Source organism: Leopardus geoffroyi, chromosome A1, assembly GCF_018350155.1.
Source record: "Leopardus geoffroyi isolate Oge1 chromosome A1, O.geoffroyi_Oge1_pat1.0, whole genome shotgun sequence".
NCBI lineage: Eukaryota > Metazoa > Chordata > Mammalia > Carnivora > Felidae > Leopardus > Leopardus geoffroyi.
Window position 1 is genome coordinate 195,891,610 of NC_059326.1, and position 20,023 is coordinate 195,911,632.

General features: G+C 39.9%; 1 protein-coding gene across 1 annotated transcript; it reads right to left on the reverse strand.

Moving 5' to 3' along the window:
* Nucleotides 1-4,531: 4,531 nt before the first annotated feature.
* Nucleotides 4,532-13,397, reverse strand: LOC123576005 (zinc finger protein 501-like). The gene is made up of 5 exons (XM_045437045.1): nt 13,096-13,397; nt 11,032-11,076; nt 10,174-10,300; nt 9,789-9,884; nt 4,532-6,117 (listed from the first exon to the last, which is right to left on the reverse strand). The coding sequence occupies exons 1-5, from the start codon at nt 13,183-13,185 to the stop codon at nt 5,189-5,191; spliced, it is 1,287 nt and encodes a 428-aa protein (XP_045293001.1). The 5' UTR covers nt 13,186-13,397; the 3' UTR covers nt 4,532-5,188.
* Between the last annotated feature and the right edge of the window lie 6,626 nt (nt 13,398-20,023).

Below are 20,023 nucleotides of genomic sequence, written 5' to 3' on the forward strand. Positions count from 1 at the left end.
TGAGCAGGGGAGGGGGAGAGAAAGAGGGAGACACAGAATCTGAAACAGGCTCTAGGCTCTGATCTGTCAGCACAGAGCCTGATGCGGGGCTTGAACTCATGAGCAATGAGATCATGACCTGAGCTGAAGTCGGACGCTTAGCTGACTGAGCCACCCAGGTGCCCCCCAACAATTCAATTGTCAAAAACAGATTTATGGAGATATAGTTTGTATATCATACAATTCACCCATTCAAAGTGTACAATTCAGTGGTTTCAGTATATTCACAGACACGTGTAGCTACCACCTCAGAAAGACATTCTATACCCTTTAGCCATCATCTCCCTACAACCTCTGAGTATCTGCCTTTCTCTCTAGTTTTCATGGTAGTGGTCTGTCCTGTGACTTCAATTCTCTACAAGATCCAAGAAGAGTTGTTGATTTCCAGTTTGTTCAGATTGTTTTTCTTGTTGTAAAAATGGGATTGACAACTTCCAAGATTTTTCTGTCTGACAAGAAAGCTCAGTTTCTTCATTCTTTGTTTTTCCCTTTCTTTTTTCAGATTGTATACTAATGACCTATCTTCAATTTTCCTGATTCTCCTGCTGACTTAAATTTACTTTTGAGCCCTTATAGTGAATCTTCATTTCAGGGACTGTACCTTTCAACGCCAGAATTTCTACTTGGCTTTTTCAAATAATTTTTATCTATTGATATTTTCTATCTGATGAGTTACTGTCATAATTTCCTTTAGCTTTTTGAAAATATAGTATCTTCTTTGGAATCTTTGCCATATAAGTGCAAAATCTGGGCCTCCTCAAAGTAGTTTCTATTGTCACTGTTTTTCCTGTATAGGGTTATAGTAGTGTTTCTTTGTATCGCTCATAGCTTTTGAGATAATACTGTGTAGCCATTTTGGATTATGATGCACCCCTCTCAGGGCTTATTCATGTTGCTCTGTTTTGTTAATTTTGTTGGTTTGCTTAATGGCTTCCCTGGGCTAATTTTGTGGAGTTTATTTTCCCCTACAGTGTGTAGCCTCTGACATCACTGCTCAGTTCTCCTATGTGCTTTCCTAGAAGTCACTCTGGCTCAAAAAACTTAATGTTTAGCCAGTCAGAGTTTGTGCTTAATTAAGCTTCTTGAGCCAGTAAGGCTTCTACTCTTTGTTAATGGATCTGTGTATGACTTGGGGGACTCCTTCAAGTCTTCCCCATGTTTAGTCAGTGACTAGTGCCTTTCACATGCCTGCTCTGGCTGGTCCTTGATGTGTGTGTGATACCTAGACATGCACCCAGCCTTCTGGACAGGGACTATTGTAACTATTATCTTACAAGGCCCTTTTTAAGCTATTTCTGTGGTTCTTTCCGTTAAACTCCTGGATGGCCTGCTGTTTCATTTGTTATTACTTGTTTTATAGAACTGTTAGATCTGGAATTGCTTACAACTAGTATCTCTATCTTCAACAATGCCTAAGCCATGCATTCCTCCACACTATGGACCAAAGTCAGCTCCTTCTGTGGAGCTTCCAGCCTTCCCTTCTTGCCTTCCCTCTGGACAGGTGTCTAATCTATTGCATTGGAGCAATAGGGGAGGTGGAAGGGACAGCCTGTTTTTCCTGGAGTGACGTGTGTCCTACAAGTGGAGCTGAGGAAACTCCAGGACTTTTCCTCTTGACATGGAAAGTCAACCCTACAGGTGGGATTTGGGGGGGAGGAATGGAGACCCAAGGTCTTTCTGACTCACTCCTTCCGGGATAGAACCTTTGCCTTCTAAGTGGGGCCTGGTAGAATGAGAGTTTGCCGTCTTTTCATCGTGGCCCTGGACAGAACATCTGCCCTACAGGCTAGAGCATGGGGGGGTGGGGTCAGAGCCCCGGTATACTTGGCCTTCCTTGCCGTGGGCTGAGCCTCTACGTAGAAGCAGGAGCTAGGTTGGGCATGGAAGCCCATCTTCTTAGCTGCAGCTGACTAAAGCTGAGCCTCTGTACCATGGAGCTGGGGTGGCAGATGAGGCTGTAACTTTGAAGATCTCAGACCTGAATGAGATTTCAGCCTCTTAACAGGACCTTTTTTCCGAGTCCCTTTATTTCACTGAAAAGGTTTATCAGGTTGTTGATGTTTAAAGTCTTTTAAAACATTCTGTTCTTATATGAAGTCTAGAATAGTTGGTTTTTCTTGAACTCTGTAAGACCCCAAATGTCTGGACTCTATTTGCTTTCATTTTGGCTTGTCAATCATTGATTTTGCCTGAGTTTCTCTCTTTCTTATCATAGCTTGCCAAAGGCAGCAAGTATCAACCAGCAAATATTACTAACATTCTGTTTTCTAATATCTTCTAGAGCTGTCAGCACAGTAGGCTTATGTAGAGGAGACAATGTTACTGTATGTTTTGCCAGTTTGTCACCATCCTTCCAGGCTTTGACATCAGTTTTCTCACTCCCAGAGAACCAGTGTCACCTATTTTAGTTTTTGTGACATTAGTAGTACACTTGTAGAAGAAACCTCTAAACAAAATGACTTAATACAGAACAATGCAGGGTGGTGGTTCCAGGCCCATACGCTTGCTTCTAAGAATGAAAAAGAATGATGCATGCAACCCCCACAGTCCTCTCTCCTTCCATCAAAGCCCTGATCACAGTGAATTGTTTCCCTTGTCTAATTACAACGGGAACTCCAATTATACACTTGAAAAATCTAAACACAGCTAACATCTTATGAGCACCATACATGTATTAAATTGTGTAATCCTTGCAATAACCCAAGAAATCACAGCACTATTCTAATTCACAGAAGAGACCGTAAGACTCAAAGCAAATCCACAATCTAGATCTAGCTGGCTCCCGAATGAGAGCTCTCACACTACCTCACATTTTTTTTCTGTATTCCTAAACCTCTACTAAAACTCACTTCAGAAGAATGAAGCTCCGTCTCTAATTAATAAATTAGGAACAAGTTGACTTCTAATGCCACAGATACTCACATAGAAATTTACAGCGTATCTACTGCCCACCACAGAATGGATTTTATTTGTAAAAATGAATTATTCTTTCTGAAAAAAGTCTCTACATTTCTGAACTATAAAATCCTTATTAAAGTATTTCTTACTATTCTATCACAAGGTGAAATATACAGAAATGGTACACAATACAACATACCCCGAATCATACTGGTAGGTTATAGAGTACTTATAATTTTTAAAAAATATTTATTCTTGAGAGAGAGAGAGAGAGAGAGAGAGAGAGCAAGTGTAAGTGGGGGAGGGTCAGAGAGAGGGAGACACAGAATCCAAAGCAGGCTCCAGGCTCTGAGCTGTCAGCACAGAGCCCGATGTGGGGCTTGAACTCACAAACCGCTGAGCCGAAATCGGACGCTTAACTGAGCCACCCAGATGCCCTGAGTAATTTTTTTGTTTATTTATTATTTTTGAGAGGATGGGGGAGGGGCAGAGAAAGAGAGAGGGCAGAGAAAGAGAGAGGGCAGAGAAAGAGAGAGATGGAGACACAGACCTGAAGCAGGCTCCAGACTCTGAGCTGTCAGCACAGAGCCTGACATGGGGCTTGAACTCACAGACCACAAAATCATTACCTGAGCCAAAGTCAGATGCTCAACTGACTGAGCCACCCAGGTGCCCCTAGAGTACTTATGACTTGGACACTCAGTTTTATGAAGTGTCCCAGTGAAAAGGAGCAGTAGTGTGTGTATTAGTTTGCTGTGCTGCCGTAACAAAATCCATAAACTGGGTAGCTTAAGAAACTGAAATTTATTTTCTCACACTTCTGGAGGCTGGGAGTCCAAGATCAAGGTGCCAGCAGGGTTGGCTTCCTCTGAGGTCATCTTCCTGCTGCCTCTTCCCACGGTCTTTCCTCTGAGCACGTACATCCCTGGTGTCCTAATCTTCTTTTCTTATGAGGACACTGGTCCCATATGAGTAGGGCCTACTCTAATGGCTTCATTTTAACTTAATTACTCATTAGAGGCCCTATTTCCAAAAATAGTGATATTCTGAGGTACTGGGCATTAAGGCTTTAATTAGGGAACACAATAACAATATGGAAGAAGGGGGTGGTTTAGTCACCAAAAACCACTATTTAAATCATAGTGAATGTTGTAAGAAGCCATCTTTTGCCCACTTTCATGTATCTATGTCATATATAAATATGTATAATAATAACACCTTTTCATACTCTACTGCTGATCAAAAATTAACAGAAGTCTTTTATACACATACCAGCATTCAACAGGAAAGAAAAGTTTATTTTAATTGAAGTACAGTTGACATATAATATTAGTTTTAAATTCTTCTTGAATGACATATTTTCTTTTAAATAGAAGAAAAATAGTATTATTCAACATAAAAGATCTTGGTAGATGGCATTGTACATATAATACTTATTCTGTATTCATAATTATGTTAACTTCACATATACAATTCCAGTATAAGGTTTATATACAATCAGGAATCTAAGGCTTTCATATTTTGTAGGTTGTCCATATATGGTTTTCTAATTTTGTTCTGACTAGTCCACTTACTAATATTTCAAAAGTCTCTGTGGTCCACATTGAGCATTTATCCTTTAACAAGGAGATATACTTTTTTTTTTTTTACATTTTATTTATTGTTGATAGAGACAGAGCACAAGTGGGGGAGGGGCAGAGAGAGCCGGAGATACAGAATCTGAAGCTGGCTCCAGGCTCCGAGCTGTCAGCACAGAGCCCAATGTGGGGCTCGAACTCACAAACCATGAACTCATGACCTGCGCCGAAGTCGGACGCTTAACCGACTGAGCCACCCAGGTGCCCCTGACAAGGAAGATATACTTTCTATATTTTCTAGAAATACTTTGGGATCACATCTGGAATATCACTTCTATGAAAACATAATTACACACTTTTAAAATATGTTGAATTAAGAGGCTTGACTTCTTGATACATAATAAGATTTGATTTTTTTTTAAATGTTTCTTTCTTTTTAAGAGAAAGAAAGAGAGGGGGGAGGGGCAGAGAGAGAGAGGGAGACACAGAGTCTGAAACAGGCTCCAGGCCCTGAGCTGTCAGCACAGAGCCGGACATGGGGCTTGAACTCCGGAACAGCAAGATCATGACCTAGGCCAAAGTCAGATGCTTAACAGACCGAGCCACTCCAGCACTCCAAGATTTGATTTCTACTGAAGCTTTTCGTTGAAGATATTCCCACATTAGTTTCTCTTTTAAGGAATTTTTTCTTTATGAGTCCTTTTATGTCGACAGAGGGCCGAGCTATGTCTGAAGGCTTTTCCACACTGACTGCATTCATAGGGCTTTTCTCCTGTGTGAGTTCTGTGATGTATGAGGAGGTCAGACTTCTCAGAAAAGGCTTTTTTACACTGATTACATTCATAAGGTTTCTCCCCAGTATGGATTTTCTGATGTCTCATAAGGCAGGACACTTCACTGAAAGCCCTCTCACACCTGGTACATATGTAAGGTTTCTCTCCTGTGTGTATTCTCTGATGTACAAAGAGGTGCGACTTCATGCTGAAGGCTCTCCCACATTCGTCACACCCATAGGGTTTCTCTCCAGTATGAGTTCTCTGATGAATACTGAGGTGTGATTTTTGGAAAAACGCTTTCCCACACTCATCACATTCATAGGGTTTCTCCCCAGTGTGAATTCTTTGATGTTCAATGAGGTGTGACTTATGGGTGAAAGCTTTTCTACATTCAGTACATTCATAAGGTTTCTCTTGAGTATGGATCCTGAGATGTATAACAAGATTGGATTTCTTGCTGAAGGCTTTCCCACACTCTGTACATACAAAGGGCTTTTCTCCCGTATGAGTTCTCTTATGTGTGATAAGGTCTGACTTCTGGAAGAAGGCTTTCCCACATTCACTACATTCAGTCTTTTTTGAGTATCTTCTATTACCACTAAATAAGCTGAAAAAATTCAAACTCCTACCGTAGGGGTCATATTTTTGGAGTCTCTGTTTTGAGGAAATGAAGTCTGTGCGCAGATGAAATATATTTCCAAGTGCATTACACTTGTTACCTTTCTCGTCAGTCCCAGTTTCCTGGTCAATGAATGCAGCATGCTTCAAAAGTGCTTCTTGGTTCTCTTGGTGTTGTTCCATGTGGTCATCAAGTTGCCAGGTTTCTTCTATAAGGAAGCATAATTAACTATATGTGTGTGGATATTTCTGCTAATGTATCATGGCTCCTAAACTTTTATCCTATTGTGAGACTGAATCTTTACTCTCAGGTCTAATATCTCTATCTAAAAGAAATACCAAGGCTAAATGGAATCCACACGCGTGAGCTTTGCAAGAAAACCACAACTTAAAAAAAACTATTATTAGTAGAAATGGAAATAGAGAATATGACCAAGAACACATATGTATCTGGCATATCCAACTAGGACTTTGCAAATTGGGGAGAAAAATGAAAATAATCCCAAAGAGCAGTAAAAGGGATCAAAGCTGTGACAGGGTCAATAGGAAGAGCCCATTTGGTGAATGAAAATAACTAGGATGAGACGGTGATTAGAGGAAATGAAGGAAAGACTGGCTGAGGAACAGAGAGATCTGAGCTGGTGCTCATCAGCTCATTGTCGGATTGCTCTAGTGTAATCTCCACTTGTCTCTTTGTTTCCAATGTCTCTGAGCTCTTGTCTATTCGTCCATCAACATGAAATTGATTTGACAAAACCACCAACCACTTGCAAGCAGGAACACCTTTGTAGCCAGTGCTTCAAAAAGCCATATAACAGTAATTCATTCTTGTATGGGTGTGAGGGCCCAGGAATTCATATGTCCAGTAAGAGAGAGAGAGGCCACAGGGTAAGCAAAATACTACCTGCCTCAAGACAGATTAACCACTGGATTCTTGGTGCTCAGTGTATCATCTTATTCTATAATAGTTCATAGATACTGCATTAATCCTGATGTTTCAATTTTTTTTTTTTAATTATTTTTGAGACCGTGAGCAGGGAAGGGGCAGAGAGAGAGAGAGAGAGGAAGAGAAGATCTGTAGCAGGCTCTGTGCTGACAGCAGAGAGCCCAATGTGGGGCTCAACTCACGAACTGTGAGATCATGACCTAAACTGAAGTCAGATGCTTTACCCACTGAGCTACCCAGGTACCCCAATCCTGACTTTTAAATACTCTCCCCACCTTCATCTCTACCTACCACATATGGAAGAGGAACTGCAGTTAAGCACACAGGCAGTAAATCCAGATTACCAGGGTTTCAATCCTAGCTCCCTCCCTCACTAATTAGACACGTGGCACAGGTCAAGTTCCTTGATCTCTCTGGGTCTCAATTTCCCTTTCCATAAAAAAGGAAAGTAATAGCACCTACCTTGTAGTGTTGTTGTGAGGATTAATGAGTCAATAGATGTAAAGTACTCAGAATACTGCCTCGTACATAATACATTTTCTCAGAGATCATTATGTGTATTATTACTGATCCTGAGACAACTATGTGCTTGCCACTTTCTGCTTTGTATCATGCTTTCCAAATTTCTGGATTCTATCACTATGGAGACTGTAAGCAGCAGATTTCTCATTCAGCATCTAAAATCCTATCTATCTTCATTTTCATCCATCTTATAAACCGCAGGCAATACTTGACTATTGTGAAACTTATGCTACCTACGTCCGAGCAATAAAGTCATTCCTTGGCTCAGAATCCAACAACTCTACTTAACTTCTTAACCCCGTTCCCAACCTATAAGCCATCAGTCTTTAAAGAAAGTGAGTGGATTTCCATTCTTTATCCAACACTAGGTCCCCAGAAGCTAAACTAGACATCTGTTCCAAGGAAGATATACGGATGGCCAAAACACACTCATGCTCAATGTCACTAGTCATTCAATGCAAGTTGAATCCACAATAAGATACTACTTCATATCCATTAGGATTGCTATGATAAAAACCAAACAAAAAATAACAGGCATTGGTGAGGAACGTGGAAAAACTGGAAACTTTGGGCACTGCTGGTGAGAATGTAAAATTGTGTGGTAGCTATGGAAAACATCATAGCAATTCCTTAAAAATGTAAACACAGAATCACCACATGATCCAGCAAATTCACTTCTGGGTATATACCTCAAAGAACTGAAAGCAGGGGCTCAAACAGGTTATTTGTACACCAATGTTCATAGAAGCATAATTCACAGTAGCCCAAAGGTGGAAACAATTCAAATGTTCACTGTAAATGAGCAGATAAACAAAATGTGGTATATACACATGATAGAATATTATTCAGCCATAAGAAGGAATAAAATTCTATCACATGCTGTAACACGGATGAACTCTGAAGGTATTACGCTAAGTAAAATAAATCAGATATAAAAGGACAAATATTGTATGATTCCATTTAGATGGGGTACCCAGAATAGTCAGATTCATAGCAAAGAAAGGAGAATAGTGGTTCCCAGGGGCAAGCAGGGGAGGTAGAATGGGGAGTTACTGTTTAATGGGGTACAGAGTTTCAACTCGTGATGATGAAAGAGCTCTGGAGATGGATGGTGGTGATGGTGGCACATCAGTGGGCATACACTTAATGGCACTGAACTGTATGCTTAAAAATAGTTAAATTCTGCCTTATGTATACTTTGTCAAAATTGAAAAAAAAAAAAAAAAAGAAAAAATCTTCTCTACGTCTTAAATGAAGTTGGTGAGAATCACAGGCAGAATATACCTGGCAAGGAAAACATCACTCTTTAACAGCCATGCAAAGAAAAGCATTACTGTGGCAAGGTGATATATGGAAATAGTGTTCAGGTGAATAAGGAACTTATGTCGGCCATCCCAGTTATTTCAAAAGGTCTAAGGCCTTTAAGAAGAGAGTCCTGGGGCGCCTGGGTGGCGCAGTCGGTTAAGCGTCCGACTTTAGCCAGGTCACGATCTCGCGGTCCGTGAGTTCGAGCACCGCGTCGGGCTCTGGGCTGATGGCTCGGAGCCTGGAGCCTGTTTCCGATTCTGTGTCTCCCTCTCTCTCTGCACCTCCCCCATTCATGCTCTGTCTCTCTCTGTCCCAAAAATAAATAAACGTTGAAAAAAAAAATTAAAAAAAAAAAAGAAGAGAGTCCTGAAGCATATTTTTCAAAGATGCTAACCCTTATTGATCAACTGTGATCTTTTTCTAAAACTTCTTTTAAATTCCAGTATAGTTAACATATAGTGTTATATTAGTTTCAGGTGTAAAATATAGTGATTCAACAGTTCCATATATTAGTCAGTGCTCATCATGATAAATATACTCTTTAAAATTTTTTTTTTAATGTTTACTTATTTTTGAGAGAGAGACAGAGACACAGCATGAGCGGTGGGAGGGGCAGATAGAGAGGGAGACACAGAATCTAAAGCAGGCTCCAGGCTCTGAGCTGTCAGCAAGGAGCCTGATGCGGGGCTTGAACTCATGAATCATGAGATCATGACCTGAGCTGAAGTCGGACACTTAACTGATGGAGCCACCCAGGTGCCCCATGATAAATATACTCTAAATCCCCTTCATCTATTTCACCCATCCTCTCACCACCTCCCCTCTGGTAACCATTAGATCAACTGTGATTATTTTTTAATGTTTATTTATTTTTGAGAGAGAGACAAGGGGAAGGGCAAAGAGAGGGAGACACAGAATCCAAAGCAGGCTCCAGGCTCTGAGCTATCAGCACAGAGCCCGAAATGGGGCTTGAACTCACGGACCACGAGATCATGACCTGAGCCAAAGTCAGACGCTTAACGGACAGAGCCACCCAGGAGCCCCAGATCAACTGTGATCGTAATTTCATTCACTTCCATCCACAGAGCTCTTTACCTAACTCACCTGCATAGCTCCAATTTGGGATTTCTCTCTCTACCATCCATGGTTCTTCACCTTGCTCCAACTTGTGGATCACAGATGGCTTAGTAGTTTGATAGCCTGTCAATGGAAAATGATATGGGATTTGGACCTAGCTACCTGGGCTTCAGGTCCTTTGAACTCTGAACTTCATCAGGAACTGCCCGATGAAGGTGCCCATTTGTATCTGAAAAAGAGAGGTCTTTAAACAAACTTGTAGTCGTACCTCCCAGAGACTGTCAATGCTAAATCTACTAAGACTCAGAGCCATACTTGTAAAAGTACTTCCAAGGACTGACAATTTGGAGCAACTGAGAAAGGAAAAGTAATTAACCAGGCACGTCAGTCAACACTGGGAAATGGTCCTCACCCACTGAGATGAGGTTGATATAGTTCTCCAGCATCACATCCTTGTATAGATCCCTCTGGGGAAGGTCCAGATACTGCCACTCCTCCTGGGTGAAATTCACAACCACATCCTTGAATGATACCGGTCCCTGTAACAACACATTCCTATTCCAACTAAAGTCATCGGTATTGCACAAAGTAGAAACAAAAAGCATGGCAAATGGTTTTAAGCATGTTCATTACTTGATTATCCTTCCTGAAATTTAGCCCCATTTCATTGTGGGTTGTATTATACTAATTTGGTCTCATTCTGTTTCTCTAGCACAGTCCTTTGATGCCCATTTGTCTAGTTTTGTGTTCCACTTCGTGGGTGACACAAAAATCATATCTAGAGTAGTTTATACTTACGGGTTCGTTATTTATTAGGCCATTCATTCATTAAGTCACTAAGCAAACATTTAGCGAGCGCCCCATACATGTCCAGAACTGAATGTCCTAGATCCAAAAGATCAAATATTGGAATCTGATCCAATTTGCCAAGGCACAGAAAAATTGCTCACTTGCTACCAAGTTACACAAAGAGAAAAGGCACTGTTCAAAATGCTCGCGATAAGTGTTTTTTCAACAAATATTTTAATTCTCAATGTTTCAAATTATAATGTGCTAAATATTTGTTTTTAGTATTTTTCATTTCCCTATACTTGTATAACCAACAGTAAGAGGATTTAATGTTTGGACCAAAATTTTTAAAGGTCACAGAACCATAACCAATGTAAAAAATCCTGCTAATTATTAAGATTCCTTTGCACGATTTTAGCTCACATGGTCATTTTTACAGTCCCTCACTCCTGTTCCTATATAATGGGACAAACTAACTCACCTGCGACTTGGTCATTTTCTGCAGCCTCTGGGTGAAGACAGAGATCTATGAGGACAGAGGGAAGGGAAGGGATGGAGCCATGAGAGACCAGGTATGACTTGAAGATCCCAGAATCACCAGTGTAACAAACCCATATGCAGATGCCGCAACAGCTGGGCTGAGGAAGCCACCCTGTGGGAGATTGTCCCCTGGGCCTCTAGAACTCACTGTGAGAAAAACCACAGATTTGCACTGAGATTTAGGATATCTGCTGCAAGGATATCTGTTGTAGCATTTTTAACATATTGAAAAGTTGGAAGACATTAAGGAACTGGTAAAACAAACAGATATATACTCCAAAGATAAAGTAATTTACAGTCATCAAAAATGATGTTGCCAAATATTTATCAATATGTAATGGCAACTGGTGCACATCCTTTTGTGACTGTTTAGTCATGCCTTCTGTGGATTCTAACTAGGGCTGTAGGAGCACAGACAGGTTGGAGTCTGAAGGTAGAATGTACCAGCAACAGATTCTCACTGGGACCTAGGAACTGGGGAAGAGACACCAACAGACCCTGGAAATAAAATGTCCACATGGTGAGATTCACGCAACAGTCTTTCTGGAATCTTTCCCAGGGGAGCTGAGGTGCAGATTCCTGTGCTCCAAGCCAAGCAGGAGCAGAGGTCAGTTAAATCCTATGTTTTAGGTTGGGAGACCTCTATAAAGGGTAGGAGATTTAGAGGAAAACATTTGGGCTTGAATTTACCTGCTGGCTATTTGACTTTGGGCAAGTTACTCAGCTTTACCTTTCTGAGCCTCAGTAAAATCAGAAATAATATCTATGTTGTATCAGTGATTAGGTAAGAAACATATTTTGATTAAGGTAAGAAACATATTTTACAAAACAACCTAATGTTAATGTGTGTGTGTGTGTGTGTGTGTGTGTGTGTGTGTGTCTCCATGCTGGCTGTTCCTTCTACCCAGCACAACCTTCTATTTCTTCATCTTTGCTCAAAAATCACCAAGGAGGCCTTCGCTGTCTACCTAATTTAAACTTAATCCCCCCATCTCCCTTACCCTGATCTACTTTTTCTTTGTGTATAAGTTCAAATACATAATTTACTATCTAATATACTACATAATTATGCTTACTGTTAATTGACTATCTCTACTTACTAAAACTAAAATTTCATGAAGGCAGGGATTTTTGTCTGCTTGATTCAGTATTGCACCCCTAGCACTAACAATAGTGTCTGGCTAATGGATACCCAATAGTCATTTTAAAAATAGTTATATATAATACATTTCATAAAACAATCCTTATCACAAGGGAATACATATGTGCTACTTCACAGTATTTATTTTTAATGCTTGCATATAAGAGTACATGCTGTAGGATTTCATTTATATGATGTTCTACAAAGCAAAACTAGCCTATAGAGATAGAAATTGAAAAAACTGGTTCTTAAGCAGGTGGGGGGGGGTTGCATTTCTGGGGGATGAAAATGTTCTGTATTTTGATGGGGGTGGTAATCATACGGGTGCATCTACAAACTTTTTACTCTGTAAATTATGTGCAAATCATTCTATGTAAATTATATACGACCTAAAAGTACTGGCAAATAAAATACTAGTCTTGACTCACTAAACAGATTTCACCACCACTACTGCGTTGCAGCCAATGGTTGGAAACCTGACTTAGAGGGTTGCTGTAGGGTTAAAAGTTAGATGCCTTTGGAAAAGCAGGTAGTAAGGTAGTACTCCACCTGGAACATTTCAGACCTTCAGTAAAACTTGGTTCTCTTTGCACACCCCGGAGGGCGCTCCTGACCCTGGTGCCACTTGCGCGTACTGGCACCGCTGGATGCGCTCCGGGAGCGACATCTGTAGCGCGACACCTGCAGCGCGACACCAGCAAGAATGCAGACCTGGGACCCCGCCCCCCCCAGACTCACGGACCCAGGTTGAGGATGGTCACTGCAGCTTTTGACACACCCCAGTCCACGCCTACCCTCAAAGTCCTATTGTTCTTCACCCACTCACTCCACTTCCCCAAATCCGCGCCCGCTTCCTCCGCGCACCTCCAGCCCGGACCAAGACCAACCAGGTGCAAGGATCAGAGCCTCATTCCCGCCCGGGGGCAGCGCTGTGAGGACAGGGAAGGCACACATGCGCAGAAGAGGACGTCTCGCGCGCGCGCGGGTCTCGCCGGAGGCCGTTCCCTTCGACTGCAAAATACATCTCCCAGAATGCCTCAGCGGCGGCGCTGCACATGCGCAGCGAGAGGCCGGGCGCGCGTGGGGCGTCGGGGCGCATTGCAGCGGATTCCGACAGTGCAGTTCCCGCTCCAGGCTCCAAACCCCTCCTCCAAAGAGAACCCATAGAGGGTGGCTCGAAGTACTGAGCCAGAGCCTAGCGATAGCTAGCCAGACCTACAACGTTTCAAGAATTTTCCCGGGCCTGAGCCTGCAGGACTTAACTCTGGAATTTGAGTTTGAGCCCGAAGCCTTTCATATTTTTGTGGTCAGCCTTTCTGCTTTTCTGAATGGACCCGTGAGTATAATGTTTTGACGAAAGGGGAGATACATTTCAGAGATTTCACTAAAATGCCTGTAAATGAAAGCTAGCAATGGTTTAAATTAGTATTCTGTGACCAGCTGGCATATTTTCTGAGAACACACAAATTAATTTTGATTACACAGACTTGAAGACCAATAGCTAACTAGTCTGTGTAACATTAAAAAAAAAAAAAAAAAACTTGAAAAAATCTACAGACAGGTTTCCTCCACAGGGTACTTTGATGTTATAAAGATGCTTCATGTTGATCTAGTGCGACATTAATCAATGCCCTGATAGGTACCCATAGTTCTAGGGAAACTGTTTTTTTGGGAAAAATAATTTTGGATAATCATCTTCCATGTTGTGCCAGTTTCCATATGGCTTAAAAGTTACAACAAAAACTTATACAGCATTTACTGTCGTGTAATAAAGATTTTGGCTTTCATTCCAAGTTTCTGGCAAGTAAGCTCTAAACACTTGCAGTAAAGAATATGGCTGGCAGAATAAAGATTTTTGTCCTCTATTATTGAGAGGTAACCTCTAGATCTGTGGAATTTCCCCAGTAATGGAAATGCCCCTGGTGGGCCCTGATAATTCATCCTACCTAGAATGACTCATGGTGGGTCCCTGGAGAGTTGACACTGAGAAGATGACTCAGGGTGTGGGCTGGCCACTCCACAAAGACCATGTGATTAGAGAGTTGGGGTTTTAAACCAGAAGATATCATTTGGAGAATCTCTCAGGGGTATAAGGCAGGGTTGGAGATTGAGTTTAGCCTGAAGGCCACGTAGGTAATGAAACCTGGATAAAAACTCTGGACGGGGAGCTCAGGTGAACTTCCCTCGTTGGCAGTATTGTAGGTATCTCTGACTCAGAGATCATACAAAAGTTTCACTTTTGTAACCCTTTCAGATCTTACACTATTAGTCTCTCCCTTTGGCTAGTTCTCATTCCTATCCTAATGCTACAATAAAACTATAATCATAGTGATTCAGTATTTCTATATATCACCCAGTGCTCATCACAAGTGCACTCTAGACCATAGCCTTTATTGGCATTTACATGAGAAAGGAAAGGCAGAGCAGAATAAACCATTTACGATTGGCTGGTTTGAATAATTCTGGTGGGCTTGGGGGTATAGGGATTGGCCTTAATTGTTACCTGGATTGATTCAGGGCAGGGGAATATTAGGTTGGTGTGTGACTGTTAGATAAAGGAGGTGGTTGGGGGTATGGACTTGGGTTTGGCTGGTTTGCATATGGGAGGAATGCTGTCAGGTAAGCTGTTTATCACAATAGGAATTAACTATTTCTGAGAGGGGCAGTTTCCCCAGTCAGCAGTGACCTCCACCCCAGAATGTCAAAATATCATAACATAGAGAAAATTTAAAAAATGGTTAACATAAAATAGTATTTCACAATACATGAACACTATATGAAATTCTAATTTTAGTGTATATAAATAAAGTTTTATTGGGACATAGCAACATTTATTTATTTACTATTGTCTATGGCTGCTGTTACTCTACAACAGTGGAGTTGATTTGTGATAGAGGCCATATGGCCTGTAAAACCTAAATTGTTTACTATTTGGCCTTTTACTAAAAAACATTTGATAACCTTTGCTCTATAGTAAATGTCCTTAATCTGTATGAAATACTGCATAAAAACGAAAGTGTAAAATTTATAAACATTTAAATATAAGGCTGTCTGTACTAAATCTTTGGGTGGGGAAACTCTTTAACATGTTACTATAAGGAGAAAATAGAAGACTAAATTATGGGAAATATTAAAAATTTTTATGGTAAAAAACAATTGTAAAAGTACTTCTACTTACGGGAGTAGGAGTAGTACTATATGGAGTAGATGTAGTTTTACTTATTCCTTTTGCTAAGGAAGAGTTTCGAATTATATACATGTTCCAGGACTGCATTGTTTTCTGGCTTTCATAGTTTCTATTGAAAAGTCAGTTGACAGTCTTAGTCCTTAAAGGAAATACGTGTTTTCCTCTGACTACTTTAAGAATTTCAGCTTTTTAAAAAAAGAATATCTGGGGGCGCCTGGGTGGCTCAGTCAGTTAAGCGTCCGACTTTGGCTCAGGTCGTGATCTCGCGGTCTGTGAGTTCGAGCCCCGCGTTGGGCTCTGTGCTGACAGCTCAGAACCTGGAGCCTGCTTCTGATTCTGTGTCTCCCTCTCTCTCTGATCCTCCCCCCATTCATGCTCTGTCTCTCTCTGTCTCAAAAATAAATGTTAAAAAAAATTAAAAAAAAAAAAGAATACCTGTATTTAGATATAATTCACCCATTTAAAGTATGTAATTTAGTGGCTTTTAGTATAGTCACAGATATGTGCAGCCATCACCACAATCAATTTCAGAACATTGTTATCACTGCAAAAAGAAACTCGGTACCCTTTAGCTATTGCCCCACTATTCACCACCTCCCAGCCCTAAATACCTAAGCCGGGTACTTTCAGGCTCTGTAGATATGCCTGTTCTATTTATATTTTCATATAAATTGAATCATGTACTATGTAGTCTTTTATGACTGCCTTCTTTCACTTATTTCACTTATTACTTATCACTAAGGTAATATTTTCAAGGTTCACCCGTATTGTAGCATGTATCAGTTCATTCTTTATGGACAAATAATATTCTATTGTATGTACAGACCACATTTTCTTTATCCATTCACCATTTGATCGGCATTTGGCTTGTTTGTACCTTTTGACTTTTATGAATAATTATGTAAATAGTGTACACATTTTGGTGTAGATATACCACTTTCAATTCTTGCGTGTAGATTCCTGGCAGTGGAATTGCTGGGTCATTCTCTGTTTAGTGCCAAGTTTTTTCCAAAGTGGCTACACCATTTTACATTCCCACCAGCAGTGTATGAGGGTTCTGATTTCACCACATCATTACTAACATTTGTTATTATCTGACTTTTTGATGCTAGCCATCCTAGTGGGTATAAAGTGGTATCTCATTTTGGTTTTGATTTGCAGTTCCCTGATGACTAATAATGTCAAGAATTTTTCATGTGATTGTTGGCTATTTTCATATGATGGAAGGTAAGGGTCCAATTTTATTCCTTTGCATGTGCCTATCTAATTTTCCCAGGGCTATTTCTTGAAAGAACAGTCCTTTTCTCATTGAATGGTCTTGCCACCCATGTCAAAAACCACTTGAACATAGGTGTCTGGGTATATTTCTGGACTCTTCATTCTATTCTATTGACCTATATATGTCTACCCATATGCTAGTACCACATTGTTTTGATAACCATGGTTTTGTAGTAATTTTTGAAGTAAAAAAGTATAAGCCGCCCAACTTTGTTCTTTTTCCAAGGTTGTTTTGTCTATTCTGGGTCTCTTGCAATTCTGTGTGCATTTAAGGATAACCTTTTCTATTTCTGCAAAAGAAGCTGTTGGGTTTTGATAGGAATTTCATTGAATCTCTGGATGCCTTTGGGGAATATTGCATCTTAATATTATCAAGTTTTCCGAATCAGTGATTGCATACTACCTTTCCTTTTGCTTAGATCTTTAATTCTTTTCAGCAATGTTTTTGTAGTTTTCAATGTAGAAGTATTGTACTTATTTGGTTTAATTTATTTGTTGGTATTCTATTCCTTTGGATGCTATTATAAATGGAATTGTTTGCTTAATGTCCTTTTCGAATTGTTTGTTGATATTGTGTAGAAATATCACTTTTATGTTGGCCTTGTATCCTGCAACCTTACTGAATTTATTAGCTTCAATAATTTGTGTGTGAGGCAGGAGGGAGAGGTTTTTGGATTTTACTAAGATTATGTTGCCTGTGAATAGATACAGTTTTCATCTTCCTTTCTAATTTGGATGCCCCTGATTATTGTTTTCCCTTGGCTAATTACTATGGCCATAATTTCAGCACAATGTTGAATAAAGTGGTGAAAGGAGGCATCCTTGTTCTGTGTTTGATCTTTTTTTTTTTTTAAGTTTACTTATTTATTTTGATCTTTCAAAGAACCAACTACTGGTTCTGTTGATCATTTCTATTGTTCTTCTCTATTTTGTTTATTTCCACTCGAATCTTTATTATCTCCTTCCTCCTTCTGTTTTAGTTTTCATGTCTTTCTAGTTACTTAAGGTGTAAAGTTAGGCAATTGCTTGTGATATTGCTTCTTTTTTTAATGTAGGCATTTACAGCTCTAAATTTCCATCCATGCCCTGCCTTCACTGTATCCAATAAGCTTGGTGTTGTCATTTGTTTTGTTTTGTTTCATTTGTCTCTGTTTGAGGGTGGTGGGGAGGGGCAAAGGGAGAGAGAGAGAATCCCAAGCTGGGATTTTACTTACTTTTAGTTAAGTAGCTACTGTAGTTTGCCAAAGGCTCTGAACTAGACGCCTAGGTTTAAAAAAGAAGAGGAAGTGTTAGATGTTACAAACATGAGTATTGATACTTTTTCTTTGATTTAACCAGAAGGATAGGGATACAAACATGAGGAAAATATTTTCTCACTGGTTGATTCCATATTATTTAATGTTACTTCCTTTTTTTTTTTTATAATGTTTATTTATTTATCTTGAGAGAGAGATGTGCACAATCAGGGGAGGGACCAAGAGAGAGGAAGGGAGAAAGAATCCTAAACAGGCTCAATCCTGTTAGCACGGGCCCCCAAGTAGGGCTCAAATTCACAAACCATGAGATCATGACCTGAACCGAAATCAAGAGTTTGTACGCTTAACCTACTGAGCCACCTAGGCACCCCTGTTTCCAAGTATTTAAAACAATTTTTTTTTTAATTTTTTTTTTTTTAACGTTTATTTATTTTTGGGACAGAGAGAGACAGAGCATGAACGGGGGAGGGGCAGAGAGAGAGGGAGACACAGAATCGGAAACAGGCTCCAGGCTCTGAGCCATCAGCCCAGAGCCCGACGCGGGGCTCGAACTCACGGACCGTGAGATCGTGACCTGGCTGAAGTCGGACGCTTAACTGACTGCGCCACCCAGGCGCCCCTAAAACAATTTTTTTTTTACATTTATTTTTGAGAGACAGAGTGAGACAGAGCATGAGCAGAGGAGGGACAGAGAAAGAAGGAGACACAGAATCTGAAGCAGGCTCCAGGCTCTGAGCAAGTGTTCAGCACAGAGCCCAATGCAGGGCTTGAACCCACGAACTGTGAGATCATCACCTGAACTGAAGTCAGACACTTAACCCACGGAGCCACCCGGGCAACCTCAAATACTTTTAGATTTCCCTTGCGTTTTTTTTTTTTCTTTTACCCACTGGTTATCTAATAATGTCCTGTTTAATTTCTACATATTTGTGAACTTTCCAGTTTTTCTTCTCATTAGTTTCTAATTTCATTACCTTGTGGTTGGAGAACATAGTATATATGATTTCAGTGTTTTAAAATTTATTGATACTTGTTTTGTAGCCTAAGATGTGGTACATCCTGAAGAATGTTCCGTGTGAACCTGAAAAAAATAAGTGTTTAGCTGTTACTGGGTATAGTGTCCTGTATGTCTCTTCGGTCTAGTTTAAGTGTTAATCAGGTTATTTATATCCTTATTCATTTTGTGTTTCTATGTTCAATCCATTATTTGAAATGGGGTGTTGAAGTCTCCCACTGCTATTATAAAACTGTCCATTTCTCCCTTTAATAATGTCAATATTTGCTTCAATATTTTTGGTCCTTGTTCAGTGTATAAATGTTCATAATTGTTAATATTTTTGATGAATTGACTCTTTTATCAATATATAATGACCTTTTTTCTCTTGTAACAATTTCTGACTTCATGTCTATTTTGTCTACAATAACAACAGAAAGGTGAAAGTAACGGGAGGACAGAGTTGTAAAGGATCAATGTTTTGTATGCTATTAGAGCTACATTGGTAACGATTCAAAGTAGATTGTACATTCAGGATGTTAATTGTAATTTCCATAGCAACCAATAAGAGAATAACTAAAACATTTTCAAAAAAAGAACTAAGCAGGGAATCAAAATGGAACACTGTAAGAAAAAAAAAATCAAACACAAAGAAGACAGTATTGAGGGAATTGAGGCACACACAAAAAATATGACACATAGAAACAACTAGCAAAATGGCAGAACAGTGGTCATTTTAAATGTAAATGGATTAATGGATAGGGAAGAAACATGCTCTAACTATATGTTATCTATAACTATATGCTATCTTAGCAGGTAAGATGTTTTCATTTACTTTGATAAGTATAGAGTGAATTGAACTGCAGATTTACACTTGCAGTGTCTACTGAACATTTTTCTAGTTGAAAAAAGTCTAGTTTACAATTGGACAAGATATCAACAATATTATTTTCTTTAGTTTCATGAAAATCTTTATAAATGAAAAAGACAGTTTGACCTCCATTTTTCAATCCAGGTGTGAAGAGCTAGGGGATTTGTTTTGTCATGATTTGATGTATTTCCTGATATACCATTGAA